We start from the raw sequence: 17,702 nt of genomic DNA on the forward strand, positions 1-17,702 counted from the left end.
ATCATGGTGGTCCCCAGTGGCTTCTACCCGCCCCACCAGCCTCAATTGTTATTTTACTACTATACAATACCCAAACCGAGAGAGATCCATAAATTAAGGCTGGTGGATGGGGGGGGGGGGGGCTGGATAGGGGATAAGATATCAGATCGCCGGGGTCCCGCTGTTGGGGACCCCTGGGATCTCGGCTGAGGCCCCCCACTATCATTACTGCACAGAGCAGACACGCTCCATGTGTAATGACCAGCGATACAGGGGTCGGAGCATCGCAACGTCATGGTTCCGCCCCTCGTGATGTCACGACCCACCCCCTTAATGCAAGTCTATGGGAGGGGGTGTGATGCCGCCACGCTACGAGGGGGCGGAGCCATGACGTAACGATGCTCCGGCCCCTGTATTGCCCGTGATTACGCATGGAACGTGTCTGCTCTGTGCAGTAATGATAGCGGGGTGCCTCAGCCGAAATCCCAGGGGTCCCTAGCAGCGGGACCCCGGCGATCTGACATCTTATCCCCTATCCTTAGGGTAGGGGATAAGATGTCTAGGGGCAGAGTACCCCTTTAAGGACACAGGATGTAAAGGTACGTCCTTGTGACCGGGTACTTAACGCACCATGATGTACATTTGGGTCCCGTACATGACGTGAGCGCAGTAGCGGTGCGCGCATCATGCATGGCAGCTCCCACCAGTAATGGCGGTCATCAGCGATCGTGCTGATGTCCGCCATTAACCTGTCAGATGCAGTGATCAATACAGATCATGGCATCTGTGGCATTACGAGCGTTTAAATGTGAAAAGCCCCTCCCCCCCAATAAAAATGTATATGGCTCCTTTTTCCCATGTTACCTCAAAAAGAATAAAAAAACTATTAATCAACATATTCAGTATCGCTGCGTAAATGTGTGAACTATCAAATTATAATGTTAATGATCTCATGCATTGAACGGCGTAAACATAAAAAAAGGCCAAAATTGCTGCTTTTTTTTAATATAAAAAGTGATTAACCCCTTAAGGACACATGACGTATTTCTCGGCCCCCCGCAGCCAGCTGGAGCAGAGCCGGTGCCCAATGCCTGCTGAAATCATTCAGCAGGCATCGGGGCATATCGCCCAGGGGGGTCATTATGTCCCCCCATGTCGGCGATGGCCGCAGATCTCTGGACAATTCAGCCCAGCGATCTGCGGCGGATTCCGGGTCAATCAGGTCTCCAGTGACCCGGTGACCCGGAATTACTGGCTGAACAGCCAGCAGGGGTGAGATGGCACTGGTGCCACCTCACGATCCCCTGATTCATCGGCCGGTTTACCAGCCGACCAATCAGGTCACCTGCTGCGGGTGTCACTCCCGCAATCCGCTCCGCCCCTGAGCGGGTGCGGGAAGTTGACCCCGGCAATTAGGGACCCCGATCCCCGGCATCCCTGTTGGGATCGGGGCCCCAGGAGCAGCGGCGGCGAGGGACTGACCTGTGTCCCGGATCAGCAGTTGGAGATGAGTTACAGCCTCCTGCTGTTGCTTAGCAAAAGCTCCCAGCATGCAAAATGGGCATGCTGGGAGCTGTAGTTATGCAACAGCAGGAGGCAGACCACCACAACTCCCAGCATTCCCTTATAGTTTTGCAACAGCTGGAGGCACATTTTTTCTATGGAAAAGTGTACCTTCAGCTGTTGTATAACTACAACTCCCAGCTTGCACAATCAGCGCATGCTGTGAGTTGTAGTGGTGCATCTGCTGGTTGCATAACTACAACTCCCAGCATTCCCGTTGGCTGTCGGTGACTGCTGAGAGTTGTAGTTTTGCAACAGCTGAAGGCACACTGGTTGTGAAACACTGAGTTAAGTAGCAAAGCAGTGTGTCTCCAGCTGTTGCATAACTACAATCCCCAGCCAAAGTAGTATGCCTCCAGCTGTTGCATAACTACAACTCCCAGCATGTACGGTCCATCAGTGCATGCTGGGAGTTGTAGTTTTGCAACAGCTGAAGGCACACTGGTTGCAAAACACTGAGTTTGTTACCAAACTCGGTGTTTCACAACCAGTGTGCCTCCAGCTGTTGCAAAACTACAACTACCAGCATGCACTAATAGAACGTACATGTTGGGAGTTGTAGTTTTACAACAGCTGGATGTACCCCCCCCCCCAATGTGAACGTACAGGGTACACTCACATGGGCGGAGGTTTACAGTAAGTATCCGGCTCCAAGTTTGAGCTGCGGCAAATTTTCTGCCGCAGCTCAAACTGCCAGCGAGAAACTACTGTGAACCCCCGCCCGTGCGACTGTACCCTAAAAACACTACACCAATAAAAATGAAAAACGTCTGGTACGCCACTGTTTCCAAAACGGAGCCTCCAGCTGTTGTAAAACAACTACTCCCAGTATTGCCAGATAGCCACTGACTGTCCAGGCATGCTGGAAGTTTAACAACAGCTGGAGGCACCCTGTTTGGGAATCACTGGTGTAGAATTTCCCTATGTCCACCCCTATGCAAGTCCCTAATTTAGGCCTCAAATGCGCATGGCGCTCTCAATTTGGAGCCCTGTCGTATTTCAAGGCAACAGTTTAGGGCCACATAGGGGGTATCGCCGTACTCGGGAGAAATTGTGTTACAAATTTTGGGGGGTATTTTCTGCTATTACCCTTTTTAAAAATGTAAAATTTTTGGGAAAACAAGCATTTTAGGAAAAAAATATTTTTTTTTACATATGCAAAAGTCGTGAATCACCTGTGGGGTATTAAGGTTCACATTACCGCTTGTTACGTTCCTCAAGGGGTCTAGTTTCCAAAATGGTATGCCATGTGTTTTTTTTTTTTTGCTGTCCTGGCACCATAGGGGCTTCCTAAATGTGACATGCCCCCCAAAAACCATTTGTCGCTCCTTCCCTTCTGAGCCCTCTACTGCGCCCGCTGAACAATTAACATAGACATATGAGGTATGTGCTTACTCGAGAGAAATTGGGCTACAAATACAAGTAAAAATTTTCTCCCTTTTACCCCTTGTAAAATTTCAAAAATTGGGTCTACAAGAACATGCGAGTGTAAAAAATGAAGATTTTGAATTTTCTCCTTCACTTTGCTGCTATTCCTGTGTAACACCTAAAGGGTTAAAACACTTACTGAATGTCAATTTGAATACTTTGGGGGGTGTAGTTTTTATAATGGGGTCTTTTATGGGGTATTTCTAATATGAAGACCCTTCAAATCCACTTGAAAACTGAACTGGTCCCTGAAAAATAGGGAGTTTGAAAATTGTGTGAAAAATTTGAAAATTGCTGCTGAACTTTGAAGCCCTCTGGTGTCTCCAAAAGTAAAAACTCATAAATGTTATGATGCAAACATAAAGTAGACATGTTGTATATGTGAACCCAAAAAAATTTATTTTGAATATCCATTTTCCTTACAAGCAGAGAGCTTCAAAGTTAGAAAAATGCTAAATTTTCATTTTTTTCATCAAATTTGGGGATTTTTCACCAAGAAAGGATGCAATTTGCCACAAAATTTTACCACTATGTTAAAGTAGAATATGTCACGAAAAAACTATCTCGGAATCAGAATGATAACTAAAAGCATCAGAGTTATTAATTTTTAAAGTGACAGTGGTCAGAATTGCAAAAAACGGGCGAGTCCTTAAGGTGAAAAAGGGCTAAGTCCTTAAGGGGTTAAAAATGTACATATATGCAAAAGTTTTTTTTTTTTTTTTTTTTTGAAAGCAGTAAAATAATAGAAAAGTATGTAATCATGGAGATAATTATAATCGTTGATGCACAGAATAAAGACAATATGTCATTTTTACTGTGAAGTGAACAGCAAGAAAACGAAACGAACAGTTTCCTTTCCAATTTCCACACAGAAATAATATTTTTTTTGGGTTGCGCCATACTTTTTATGGTAAAATGAGGGATGTCATTACAAAGGACAATTTATTGCGCAATAAAACATGGGTCTGTGGATGAAAATAGAAATGAGTTATAGAAGACGAGGAGGAAAAGGTGAAAATGCAAAAATATAATTGGCTCTGTTCTTAAAGAGGTACTCCACCCCTAGACATCTTATCCCCTATCCAAAGGGGATAAGATTTCTGACCTCAGAGGTCCCGCCGCTGGGGAACGCCCGCAATCTCAGCTACTGCACCCCAGACAACCATGCCAGATGATGTCAATGCGGGACAGAAGCATGTGACGTCACGGTTACACCCAGCTCGTGATGTCATGGCCACACCCCCTCAATGCAAGTCTATGGGAGGGGGCGGGATGGCCGTCATGCTCCCTCCGATAGACTTGCCTTGAGGGGGCGTGGCTGTGACATCACAAGCAGGGCGCAGCAGGGAGATTGCGGAGGTCCCCAGCGGTGGGACCCCCTCAATCAGACATCTTATCCCCTATCCAAAGGATGTCTAGGGGCGGAGTACCCCTTTAAGGCTAAAATGGGCTGTGTCCTGAAAGGGGTACTCTGGTGGAAAACAAGTTTTTTAATCGACTGGGGCCAAAAGGTTCAACAGAGTTGTATGTTACTTTTATTTAAAAATCTTAATCCTTCCAGTATTTATCAGCAGGAAGTTGTGTAGTTCTTTCCAGTCTGACCACAGTGTTCTGCGCTGCCACGTCTGTTCATGTCAGTAACTGTCCAGAGCAGGAGAGGTTTGCTATGGGGATTGGCTCCTACTCAGGAAAGTTCCTGACATGGACAGAGGTGGAAGCAGAGAGAACTGTGGTCAGACTGGAAAGAACTACACAACTTCCTGCTGATAAATACTGGAAGGATTAAGATTTCTAAATAGACGTAACATACAAATCTGTTTAACTTTTTGGCACTAGTTGATTTAAAAAAATTGCTTTCCACCAGAATACCCTTTTCAGGACACAGCCCATTTTAGCCTTAAAGGGGTAATCCGCCCCTAGACATCTGGAGCAAACAGCAGCTGATAAGTACTGGAAGGGTTAAGATTTTTTTTATAGAAGTAATTTAGATGATGGTCAACAGTGATAAAGGCCATACACATGGGAAGGGAAACCAATGAAAGCATAAATGAGAAAACGCTGGGTAATACTGACAATGAAAAGGACTTTGGGATTTTAGGTGACAGTAAATGTATCTGTAGGAACCAGTGTCAGGCAGCTGCTGCTAAAGGCAAATAAAATTATGCGGGGCATAAAAGATAAATAGATGTGCACATAACCGAACAGGAAAGATACACTAGAGCCTGAGGGAGTTCAAAGGTCATAAATTCATAAATGGAATGGGTGGACTACAGTACCAAGACCCATTGTCAAATTGAGGGAGGATTACTCCCAGCTGGGTAACATTACACGATACGAGACCAGTATCAGGGTGGTAGCGCATTACCTCATTGTTGACAGTTTTCCACCTTATTAAACTTTCGTTGATCGAGAAGGCTGGCGAGGTGGACGTATCCGACATATCAGATGAAATGAAGCCAACTCTACTTGAGAGTAATGTCTTATTGACTAGAATATGGTTCTGGATTTGGTAAGATTGTAAGATTTCTCCGTAACCTGAGAAAATCCGCTTACCAAAATTTTCTAGATATCTCAACGCATACCATATCTATGGGTAAAATAAAAAACCATATAAATATAACAAACTGATACAAATGCAAACATAAACATTTATCACAAGTGTCAAACGGTATTTCATGACGAACTATGCTGCTTACTCATATATGGTGACCTGAGCCACCATGGACTCGTGCACAGGGACCACCACCACCCTGTGTATCTAGGAGCCCTCCAACACCCACCCTACCTGATGGCAATATACTGATCACATCCATACCAGGCCCCATTTTGGAGAAAAAAGTGAAAAAAATAAAATAAATTCTTCAATAAAAGTATGAAGCGTAAAAAAAAAGTGCCCCTTTCCCAATAAAAGCCCAAAACACAAATACAAACTAGGTATTGACACATCCGTAATGACGTGTACTGTTAAGCTATAATGTAAATTATGTGATTTTTTTGTATAATGTAAATTATCTGGCAAAAAAACAACAAAAAGCGCAAAATTCGCCAATTTTGGTACAAATTGCAGAATAAAAAAGATCAAAAGGTAGCGTGTCCCACAAAAAATAAGGCCTCTCTCAATAAAAAGTTACGGCTGTCAGAACATAACACAAAAAAAGGAAAAAAAAAGAATTTTGCTCAGAAAAAGGAAAAAGAACATAGAAAGCTATATAAAATGGGTATCGCCATAATTGTACCGACCCACGGAATAAATATAACATCACTTTTACCGCACAGTGAACACCATAAAAAATAACATAAAAAAGCCAGAATTTTTCCAGTTTTTCTAAATATTTTTGAGTTTTTCACAAAACATGTTTCATGTGTCAACTAAAATGAACAAATTATGTAAAGTACAATATGTCACAAAAAAGCTATTTCAGAATCGCTCAGAAAAAGCGTTCTAAAGCTCTTACCATTTAAAGAGACACGTCAAATAAAAAAAAAAGAGCCTGGTCATTAACCCCTTGCCACATATGGACGTTTATTAACGTCCATATGCGGCTCCCGACGTCTGACACGCCCTCAGCAGGTGAGCGTGCATCATACCCGGTGGGTCCCGGTTGCTATAAGCAACCAGGACCCGTGGCTAATGCCGGACATCGTCTATCGGGCTGATGTCCGGCATTAACTCTTTAGACGTGTTGATCGCCTCGTCTAAAGTGAAAGTAAAAGCTTCCCGGCAGCTCAGTCGGGCTGATCGGGACCATTGTGGTAAAATTGCGATGTCCCGATCAGCTAGAAAGCAACAGGAAGGTCCCTTACCTGCCTCCTGTGCGTCTGATTGGTGATTGATTGCTCCAAGCCTGAAATCAGGGCTTGAGCAATCAACTGCCGATAACACTGATCCCTGCCATTGCAATGCAATGGCAGTGATCAGTGTATTGGATCAATGTACTGCATGCTATAGTCCCCTATGGGATAACAATGATCAATGTAAAAGATCAGTGTGTGCAGTGTTATAGTCTCCTATGGGATAACAATGATCAGTGTAAAAGATCAGTGTGTGCAGTGTTATAATCTCCTATGGGATAACAATGATCAATATTAAAGATCAGTGTGTGCAGTGTTATAGTCTCCTATGGGATAACAATGATCAGTTTAAGAGATCAGTGTGTGCAGTGTTATAGTATCCTATGGAATAACAATGATCAATGTAAAAGGTCAGTGTGTGTAGTGTTATAGTCTCCTATGGGATAACAATGATCAGTATAAGAGATCAGTGTGTGCACTGTTATAGTCTCCTATGGGATAACAATGATCAATGTAAAAGATCAGTGTGTGCAGAGTTATAGTCTCCTATGGGATAACAATGATCAGTTTAAGAGATCAGTGTGTGCAGTGTTATAGTATCCCATGGGATAACAATGATCAATGTAAAAGGTCAGTGTGTGCAGTGTTATAGTCTCCTATGGGATAACAATGATCAGTATAAGAGATCAGTGTGTGCAGTGTTATAGTCTCCTATGGGATAACAATGATCAATGTAAAAGATCAGTGTGTGCAGAGTTATAGTCTCCTATGGGATAACAATGATCAGTTTAAGAGATCAGTGTGTGCAGTGTTATAGTATCCCATGGGATAACAATGATCAATGTAAAAGATCAGTGTGTGCAGTGTTATAGTATCCTATGGGATAGCAATGATCAATGTAAAAGATCAGTGTGTGCAGTGTTATAGTATCCTATGGGATAACAATGATCAATGTAAAAGATCAGTGTGTGCAGTGTTATAGTCTCCTATGGGATAACAATGATCAATGTAAAAGATCAGTGTGTGCAGTGTTATAGTATCCTATGGGGGCTATAACATTGCAAAAAAAAGAAGTGAAAAAAAAAAGTGTTAATAAAGATCACTTAACCCCTTCCCTAATAAAAGTTTGAATCACCCCTTTTCCCAATAAAAAAACTGTGTAAATAAAAATAAACATATGTGGTATCGCCATGTGCATAAATGTCCAAACTATAAAAAATATATCATTAATTAAACCGCATGGTCAATGGCACACGCGCAAAAAATTCCAAAGCCCGAAATAGCGTATTTTTGTTAACTTTTTATACCATAAAAAAATTAATAAAAAGTGATCAAAAAGTCCAATTAAAACAAATATGGTACCAATAAAAACTTCAGATCAAAAAGCCCTCATACCGCCCTGTACATGGAAAAATAAAAAAGTTATAGGGGTCAGAAGATGACAATTTTAAATGTATTAATTTTCCTGCATGTAGTTATGATTTTTTTTTCGAAATAATACAAAATCAAACCTATATAAGTAGGGGATCATTTTAATCGTATGGACCTACAAAATAAACATAAGGTGTCATTTTTACCGAAAAATGTACTTTGTAGAAATGGAAGCCCCCAAAAGTTACAAAATTGCATTTTTTCATCAATTTTGTTGCGTAATGATTTTTTTTCCCATTTCACCATAGATTTTGGGGTAAAATGATTAATGTCATTACAAAGTAGAATTGTTGGCGCAAAAAAAATAAACCATCATATGGATTTTTAGCTGCAAAATTGAAAGTGTTATCATTTTTGGAAGGTGATGAGGTAAAAATGAAAATGCAAAAACGGAAAAACCCTCCGTCACTCCAAGGGGTTAAAGGTTTAATGTAAAAAATGGGTCCATCCTTAAGGGGTTGAAAGAGTATAAGGTTGAACTTTCATTCACCTGGAATTGATAAGATGAATCGGTACTGGACCGATTCCTCTGCAAAAAGTGGATTTTGTGTAGGGCAATGACCATAATGTAGACGGCATTATACACTGGATCAGAAACCTCCTCATCCAAGTAATTCCACGCGTCCCTGATACGTTCCCTCCCTGTGCAGTTGTGAAGGGAAATTCCATAAAACATTTCGCACAATTTGTCCTTTTCTTCTTTTCCCGAGGCGCAGTGATGTATCGTCATCCACAGATTTTCCAGCAACAAGTCATCCGGATAATTTAAAGGATGGAAGCCATCGATGAAATGCTTTAGTTTTGTATCGTATCTCGAGAACGGATTCAGGGACAAGCTTCCATGGAAGATCTCCGGATACTTCTCAATGAGAACAATGTTTGGTCCCCACGAAGGGGTTAAGATCATCGTGACATTACGGAGCCATTTACCGATCGGGGGCTCAAATATCAGATCATGGTAGGTCCCACAGAGTATGATGACCTGGACCGGTATTGTTTTGATAAACTGATAAAGAGCACTTGTAGCATAAACATTTTTTACCACATTTTGGACTACAAAAGCGATGCAAATCTGATAGTACGTTAGAAATCGAGTTAGTAAACTGGATTCCTTCTCTCCGCTCTCATCGTAAGATGTGATGATTCCAATCCAATTCCATCCAAAGTGTCTCAAGAGTTTACATAAGTTATGATAGATTTCGAAATCTTTTTGAATTGTTCGGAAAAAATGTGGATAAAGATGTCTGTCACCCAAGAAGAAGTCTGTTGCTCCATAACTGATCTATAAAAGGGAAATGTGTCAATATGTTATGGATAAGAAACATAAAAGAATGAGGAGGAGCGCAGGTTCACATGGCGGAATTCTGCACGAACATTCCGCAGCAGCAGAGTTCCGCTGAAGTCAATGGGATTCTGCCGCACTGTTCACATGGTGGAATATCTGTGGCAGAAACAGGTTTCTGCCATGGAAATCCCGATTCCAGCGTCTGCAAAAAGAATAGGTATGTCTATTTTTTTTTTTTTGCGGTTTCATAGATGGCAATGCATTTTCAAGCGCTCCTGGTGCCTGTCGGATTCTTCAAATGTGTAGAATGTCTGCACATGTTACTGTTGCCGACATTATGCACAAATTTTTTCCTTTGTGATGACAATTAATTTTACCATAAAATGTATGGCAAAACAAAAAAAAATAATCTGTGTGGGGAAAGGGAAAAGGGTATGTATGTTTAAAATTGCCCTATTTTAACTACCCGTAACTTTCTCATTTTATCATATACAGGGGTGTAAATTTTTTTTAGGGGGGGGGGGGGGCATTTTCACATTTTTTTTTCAACTTTTTTTTATTTTTTTTTTACACTTTTCATGTTTCCATAGCAATCATTATATCTCTCATACTGTTCAGTGCTATGCATAGGCATAGCACTGATCAGTATTATCGGCAATTTTTTTCTCTAGTTTGCTAGAAGGCAGACCAGAAAAGAAGACCCGGGTGAGTGGCCATCTTGGATGATCGGATCCCCGCGGCCACATTCTGATCATCCATTTGCCGCATTTCTGCAGATGCCATGATCAGTATTGATCGTGGCATCTGAGGGGTTAATGGCAGACATTAACGTGATCGCTGAGGTCTACCATTACCGCCGGACCTGCCATTACCAGCCAGACCTGCCATGCATGATGCGAGCGCTGCTCCAGTGCTCCCTTCATGTATAGGATGTAAATGTACCAGGGCACCAGGACGAACATTTACATCCTATGTTGTTAAGGGGTTAAAATACTGTAATGAAATAATGGCTGGAGCAAGAATGTCACTCTTGGGGAAATGAGTTAAAAACTCTTTACTTCGCTCTAGCCCATAACAAAGCACTAATCCACGATTCTCTTCACTGAGTAGGATACTACTACTGGAAGTTAATGGGGTACTTCAGCCCTGAGACATCTTATCCCCTATCCAAAGGATCAGGGATAAAATGTCTCACCGCGGGGGTCCAGCCGCTGGGGACCCCCACAATCTTGTATTCGCCACCCACCTGTTTAAGCTGCACGCCGCGGTGCCAGCTCACAAACAGCCGGGTGGCAACCACGGGGCCAGAGTATCGTGACATCACGACTCCGCCCCCGTGTGATGTCACACTCCGCCCCCGCTATGCAAGTCTATGGGAGGGGGCATGACGGTCCTCAGGATGTGGGGTAAGAAATGTCCCCAGGATGTCTTAAGCTGTTTAACAAGAAGCAATACAGAATTTTAGGCCTAACTCTGTTCTAAGGAAGAAAGGACACTGTGTTTTCCTCAGTTTACTGAATATCCTCTCTCTTTTTGATGACAAATGAACACAACAAAAAACAATCAGTTATATATTAAAGTTTCACATAAAAATACAAAATTATTGAAGGGTTTTTGAAAGAGACCAAAGGGTTTATTTATACCCCCTTGTATTGTTTTGTCTTGAAAAACCTGTTAATAAAAAGATGAATTAATATAAAGGGACCAATGACTCTTTTGTTATAGGAGAATACAACAGGAAATTTAGCAAGTGACAATTTTTTGTTGACCTAAAAATTAGATGAAAAACAATGCAACAAGGCTGAAATTGTCACTTGAATTGTCACAACACAGTATAAATGCTTGCATGACATTTTTGCAAACACCAGCAGGATTTAAATTAACACTTGGACATAGGCTGAAGTATAATGGTGCTGTACAAATGCTGGATGTAGCGGCATGCTGTCAGTATTAGGATTTATATATTGGTGATTTACAAATTGTATGCACAGCTATTTAGGCACATCACTATAAGACACTCAATCACTCCTATAGTCTCTAATGAATGGGTGTGATCCAGGGAGGCAACTTACAATCCATTATGGAGCAGTTTGCCAGGCCACAACCCAAGGTCATTTAATCCTTCTTCTCCTTATCTGCAAAATTTTGGCTACAATATTGATCTATTTGAAATTAATCAGAAAATGTGAATATTTTGTGAAGCTATAAAGTAGACCTACAAAATAGGGCCAATCATGAACAAATGGAGTCGCCCTTTAAAATGATCCTTGTTAAATGTAAATCTAGGTCTCTTTACTCACCACCGGATATCTATAGACTGACAGCAATTGGGATATAGGTAAAGTTGTGGTTGAACTCTGGTCCCCAATAAACCCAGCTAATCTCCAGTTCTTTCTACAGGAGTAATTTGGGGCGGTCTCACCGGGTCCTGACAACATCTGTAATACATTTTTGATAGCTTTTTGTGGATTAAAACATGAGTCATAAATGTGATATCCCAGAGTCATGTTGGGTAACAGTGTTGGGTCTTTGTTCAGTTGATCAATGGCGAAAAGAAAAATTTGAAGGTTCCTGTAGAACTGATGCAGCGGCCTGTGAAAAGAATATGACCAGCTGTGTAAAATATTTTTATATGAATTATGTCTAATAACGTACAGTAGTCCTATTATCTAAATGGCATTTAGTCTGTATTAAAGTTGTAACTTATGTTACGTACATACCTTGCTCTGCTGCAGCATCTTCCTCTCAGCATGTCCGGTTGCAAAGCTGTTCATCAGTGATGGAAATTTTAGCCGGCCCACCAGCAGGTGAAAGCACCGTGTAAATCAGCTGTGGTGTTGGCACTCACACCTCCCTGCAGGGGAGATTTAAACTGACTTGTATCTCAGTACTATGCCTTTGATTGAGGTTTTCCCCATCACTAGCACTCCTAGTTCCCTGTTTTCCTTTATTTGTTCTGACCTCCTATGATTTGACCTTTTGCCATTACCCTGACTTTGCTCCTGCCTGCTGACTTTGTACTCCACTGCTCTCTAGGTTTCACTGTTGCCTGTGGTGACTTTGTTTTGTCTCTGATTTTGTACTACGCTGCCCTCTTGGTTCTGACCCACCGATTTGTTGCTGTTTGCTGCTTGTCTTCTGATTAAGTAAAATTTTTGCTCATGTGTCATTGACCTGGTCTGTGTGATGCTTCTTGATGCCCTGTTCAGTGTAGGGATAGTTGCGGGCCACCATTTAGGGCATACCATTCAAGTAGGTAGGGAGAATGGTTGGGTTTAGATCCAGTTCTGCACTGATCATGGCAACTTTTTAATTTTTTGGCTTCCAATGCAAAATCTCTCACTGGACACTTCACAGGTTAATAATATTGGTGTCTTTTTTTGTGCCAGAGGGACCTCCACAACCACTCTACCTATGCTTCCATTCATTACCATTATTGTTGCAGAGTGATAGCTGTAGTGGGTGGAGGAGTACAACTGTTTGTGGGTGGTCACATAATAAGGCAGATTTCATTTGTATAATATAGGAAGTAAAGTATCATGTAAAAATATATTATAAATACAGTCAGGTTATTTACTACGAGGACTCTCCATTGTGCTCCTAGATAGAGGCCGTGAGTGGAAAACAGCCCCTCTATAATAATCATTTCCTCAAAAAAAAAAAAAAATAAAATAAAAAAAACCTTGGTTTTCTGCTGGTAAAAAAAAATCTTAAAAAAAAATCAAGAAATTGGACTTTTTCTTGGAGTTTTTTTAAAAAGAGAAACTAATTAAAAGTTTGCATATAGAGTTTAGGTCAATGGGCTTACTAGATTATAGGGCATTAAATTTACCTTGTGTAAATTTACCTTAACACATGTCTCATGTACAATGACCTTAACCCCTTGGGGACAGAGGTGTACCAATACGCCCTCAGGCCACTCCCTTTCTAAAACATGTGGCCACGGCACCATAGTGGGTCGGGCCCAGCCTTTAACAATGGCCGGGACCCATGGCTAATAGCACGCAGCACTGATCGCGGTGCCGCACGCTATTAACCCTTTAGAGGCGGTTGAACGCCGTGTCTAAAGTGAAAGGAAAGCACTGCCGGTTAGCTCAGGGGGCTGTTCGGGATCGCTGCGATGAAATCGCGGCATCCCGAACAGCTGTAAAGACAGCAAGAGGGTCCCTGCCTTCCTCATGCTGTCCAATCGCCGAATGACTGCTCAGTTCCTGAGATCCAGGCAGGAGCAGTCAAGCGGCAGAATCATTGATCAATGGTTTCCTATGAGAAACCAGTGATTAATGTAAAAGATCAGTGTTTGCAGTGTTATAGCTCCCTATGGGATAACAATGATCAACAAAAAAATGAAAGTGTGTGCAGTGTTATAGCCCCCTATGGGAGCTATAAAATTGCAAAAAAAAGTGGGAAAAAAAATGTGAATAAAGATCATTTAACAGCTTCCCTAATAAAAGTTTGAATCATCCCCCTTTTCCCAATAAAAAAAATTAAAAAAAACTGTGTAAATACAAATAAACATATGTGATATTGCCGTGTGCGGAAATGTCCGAATTATAAAAATATATCGTTAATTAAACCGCACGGTCAATGGCGTACTTCAAACAAATTCCAAAGTCCAAAATAGCGTATTTTTGGTGACTTTTTATATCATGGAAAAATTTATAAAAAGTGATCAAAAAGTCCGATCAATACAAAAATGGTACTGTTAAAAACTTCAGATCACGTTGCAAAAAATGAGTCCTCGTGCAACCCCATACGCAGAAAAATAAAAAAGTTATAGGGGTCAGAAGATGACAATTTTAAACGCATAAATTTTCCTGCATGTAGTTAGGATTTTTTCCAGAAGTCTGACAAAATCAAACTTATATAAGTAGGGGATCATTTTAACCGTATGGACCTACAGAATAAAGAGAAGGTGTCATTTTTACCGAAATATGCACTGTGTAGAAACGGAAGCCCCCAAAAGTTACAAAATGGCATTTTTTCTTCAATTTTGTCACACAATGATTTTTTTTCTGTTTTGCCGTAGATTTTTGGGTAACATGACTGATGTCATCACAAAGTAGAATTGGTGGCGCAAACAATAACCCATCATATGGATTTTTAGCTGCAAAATTGAAAGGGTTATGATTTTTAAAAGGTAAGGAGGAAAAAACGAAAATGCAAAAACTGGAAAACCCTCCATCCACAAGGGGTTAAAGGGGAACTCCGGTGGAAACAAGTGGAAAACAAATGTTTTCAAATCAACTGATGCCAGCTAATTAAACAGATTAGTAAATGATTTCTATTTAAAAATCTGAAGCCTTCCGGTTCCAGCTGCTGTATATTCCAGAGAAAATTGTGAAGTTCTTTCCAGTCTGACAACACTGCTCTCTGCTGACACCTCTGTCCGTGTCAGGAACTATCCAGAGTAGAATTCAATCCCCAGAGACAACCTCTCCTGCTCCTGACAGTTCCTGACACGGACAGAGGTGTCAGGAGAGAGCAGTGTTGTCAGACTGGAAAGAACTTCACAAATTTCTCTGTAGTATACAGCAGCTGATATGTACTGGAAGTGTTAAGATTTTTAAATAGACTTATATTACAAATCTGTTTAACTTTCTGGCACCAGTTGATTTGAAAAAAAAAAAATTCTCCACCGGAGTTCCCCTTTAAGACTAGCAAGACTTATCTTGATCCCTGGTGCATTAGGATAACCTGCTCCAACTTGGGAAATGCAGTACACTCTCACAACACATTACACAAACCTGACTTTAACATGACTGCTGAATGACTGGCCTTATTCTGGTCCCTTATGAATTATGATATTGCAACACGACACATTACAGGCAAGGGTTAACCCATTCATCGGGACATTCGTATGCCTAACATACCTTTAGTGTTTTACAAACAAAAGAATGTTTCCCACATGCACCATTTTAAAAAACTTTTCGTACCTACCTAAAGCAAATCATAGACTTGACATATGGGTTTTCTGGTATTGATTTTTGACCAAACAAACAGTGGACCGAGAATAACCCTCCGAGGATAATATCCCCATCTTGCACATATTCGTAATCCTCGTAGGCTGGGACAATACGCAGGTTACAAGATGATGATGGTCTCTCGGTTGTGCAGCCACAAGGTGTCGCACACAGCAGCACGAGGAAAAGAATTTTCCGGGAAAGAAAAGGTTCCATAACGTTGAGCATCCTCTCAGCAGAGGAGAAGTGTCACAGGCTGTGTAGGATCTGAGGTGTGTGTCAGTATAAGGAGCCTCAATCGTGTCTTATATAGAGATCAGGAACAAAGAGATCCGAGTTTAGATTCTGCTGTCTACTCCCTGCTTTATCTATTCTTATGATTTGTAAATCTGGAGAAATAAAGACTCTTAAAGAACATATTTATTTTTTCCTTCTCATTCTATTTTTTAAGGAGAAGATAATGAAAAGAAATAGACCAAGTGTTTGCACTCGTAATGCAGCCTTAGCTTTGTAGATGGGGTTGTTGTTCATTGAATGGTTGTGATCACCAGCACCTCATTTGGCCAGCCTTGGTATTACAATTAATATCAGGAGCACAGTGTGTATTATAATTAATATCAGCGGCACAGTGTGTATTATAATTAATATCAGAGGCACTGGGTGTATTATTATAAATATCAGGGGCACAGTGTGTATTATAATTAATATCAGGAGCACAGTGTGTATTATAATTAATATCAGGAGCACAGTGTGTATTATAATTAATATCAGGAGCACAGTGTGTATTATAAATAATATCAGGAGCACAGTGTGTATTATAATTAATATCAGGAGCACAGTGTGTTTTATAATTAATATCAGGAGCACAGTGTGTATTATAATTAATATAAGGGGCACAGTGTGTATTATAATTAATATCAGGAGCGCAGTGTGTATTATAATTAATATCAGGAGCATAGTGTGTATTTATAATTAATATCAGGAGCACAGTGTGTATTATAAATAATATCAGGAGCACAGTGTGTATTATAATTAATATCAGGAGCACAGTGTGTTTTATAATTAATATCAGAGGCACTGGGTGTATTATTATAAATATCAGGGGCACAGTGTGTATTATAATTAATATCAGAGGCACTGGGTGTATTATTATAAATATCAGGGGCACAGTGTGTATTATAATTAATATCAGGAGCACAGTGTGTATTATAATTAATATCAGGAGCACAGTGTGTATTATAATTAATATCAGGAGCACAGTGTGTATTATAAATAATATCAGGAGCACAGTGTGTATTATAATTAATATCAGGAGCACAGTGTGTTTTATAATTAATATCAGGAGCACAGTGTGTATTATAATTAATATAAGGGGCACAGTGTGTATTATAATTAATATCAGGAGCGCAGTGTGTATTATAATTAATATCAGGAGCATAGTGTGTATTTATAATTAATATCAGGAGCACAGTGTGTATTATAAATAATATCAGGAGCACAGTGTGTATTATAATTAATATCAGGAGCACAGTGTGTTTTATAATTAATATCAGGAGCACAGTGTGTATTATAAATGATATCAGGAGCACAGTGTGTATTATAATTAATATCAGGAGCACAGTGTATATTATAATTAATATCGGGAGCACAGTGTGTATTATAATAAATATCAGGAGCACAGTGTGTATTATAATTAATATCAGGAGCACAGTGTATATTATAATTAATATCAGGAGCACAGTGTGTATTATAATTAATATCAGGAGCACAGTGTGTATTATAATTAATATAAGGGGCACAGTGTGTATTGTAATTAATATCAGGAGCACAGTGTGTATTATAATTAATATCAGGAGCATAGTGTGTATTTATAATTAATATCAGGAGCACAGTGTGTATTATAATTGATATCAGGAGCACAGTGTATATTATAATTAATATCAGGAGCACAGTGTGTACTATAATTAATATCAGGAGCACAGTGTGTATTATAATTAATATCAGGAGCACAGTGTGTATTATAATTAATATCAGGAGCACAATGTGTATTATAATTAATATCAGGAGCACAGTGTATATTACAATTAATATCAGGAGCACAGTGTGTATTATAAATAATATCAGGAGCACAGTGTGTATTATAAATAATATCAGGAGCACAGTGTGTATTATAATTAATATCAGAGGCACAGTGTATATTATACATTATATCAGGAGCACAGTGTGTATTATAATTAATATCAGGAGCACAGTGTGTATTA

At 40.3% G+C, this 17,702-nt stretch overlaps 1 protein-coding gene across 1 annotated transcript in view; it reads right to left on the reverse strand.

The window, feature by feature from the left end:
• LOC130277531 (vomeronasal type-2 receptor 26-like) overlaps nt 1-15,669 on the reverse strand; it is a 29,476-nt gene extending 13,807 nt beyond the window's left edge. The window contains exons 1-4 of the mRNA XM_056528208.1: nt 15,419-15,669; nt 11,779-12,070; nt 8,684-9,475; nt 5,336-5,557 (exon numbers count right to left, since the gene is read on the reverse strand). Coding sequence (XP_056384183.1) covers nt 5,336-5,557; nt 8,684-9,475; nt 11,779-12,070; nt 15,419-15,669 — 1,557 coding nt within the window. The remainder of the gene's footprint in view (nt 1-5,335; nt 5,558-8,683; nt 9,476-11,778; nt 12,071-15,418) is intronic.
• Nucleotides 15,670-17,702: the final 2,033 nt, after the last annotated feature.

The sequence above is a fragment of the Hyla sarda genome, chromosome 6 (assembly GCF_029499605.1).
Source record: "Hyla sarda isolate aHylSar1 chromosome 6, aHylSar1.hap1, whole genome shotgun sequence".
In the NCBI taxonomy this organism is placed as follows: domain Eukaryota; kingdom Metazoa; phylum Chordata; class Amphibia; order Anura; family Hylidae; genus Hyla; species Hyla sarda.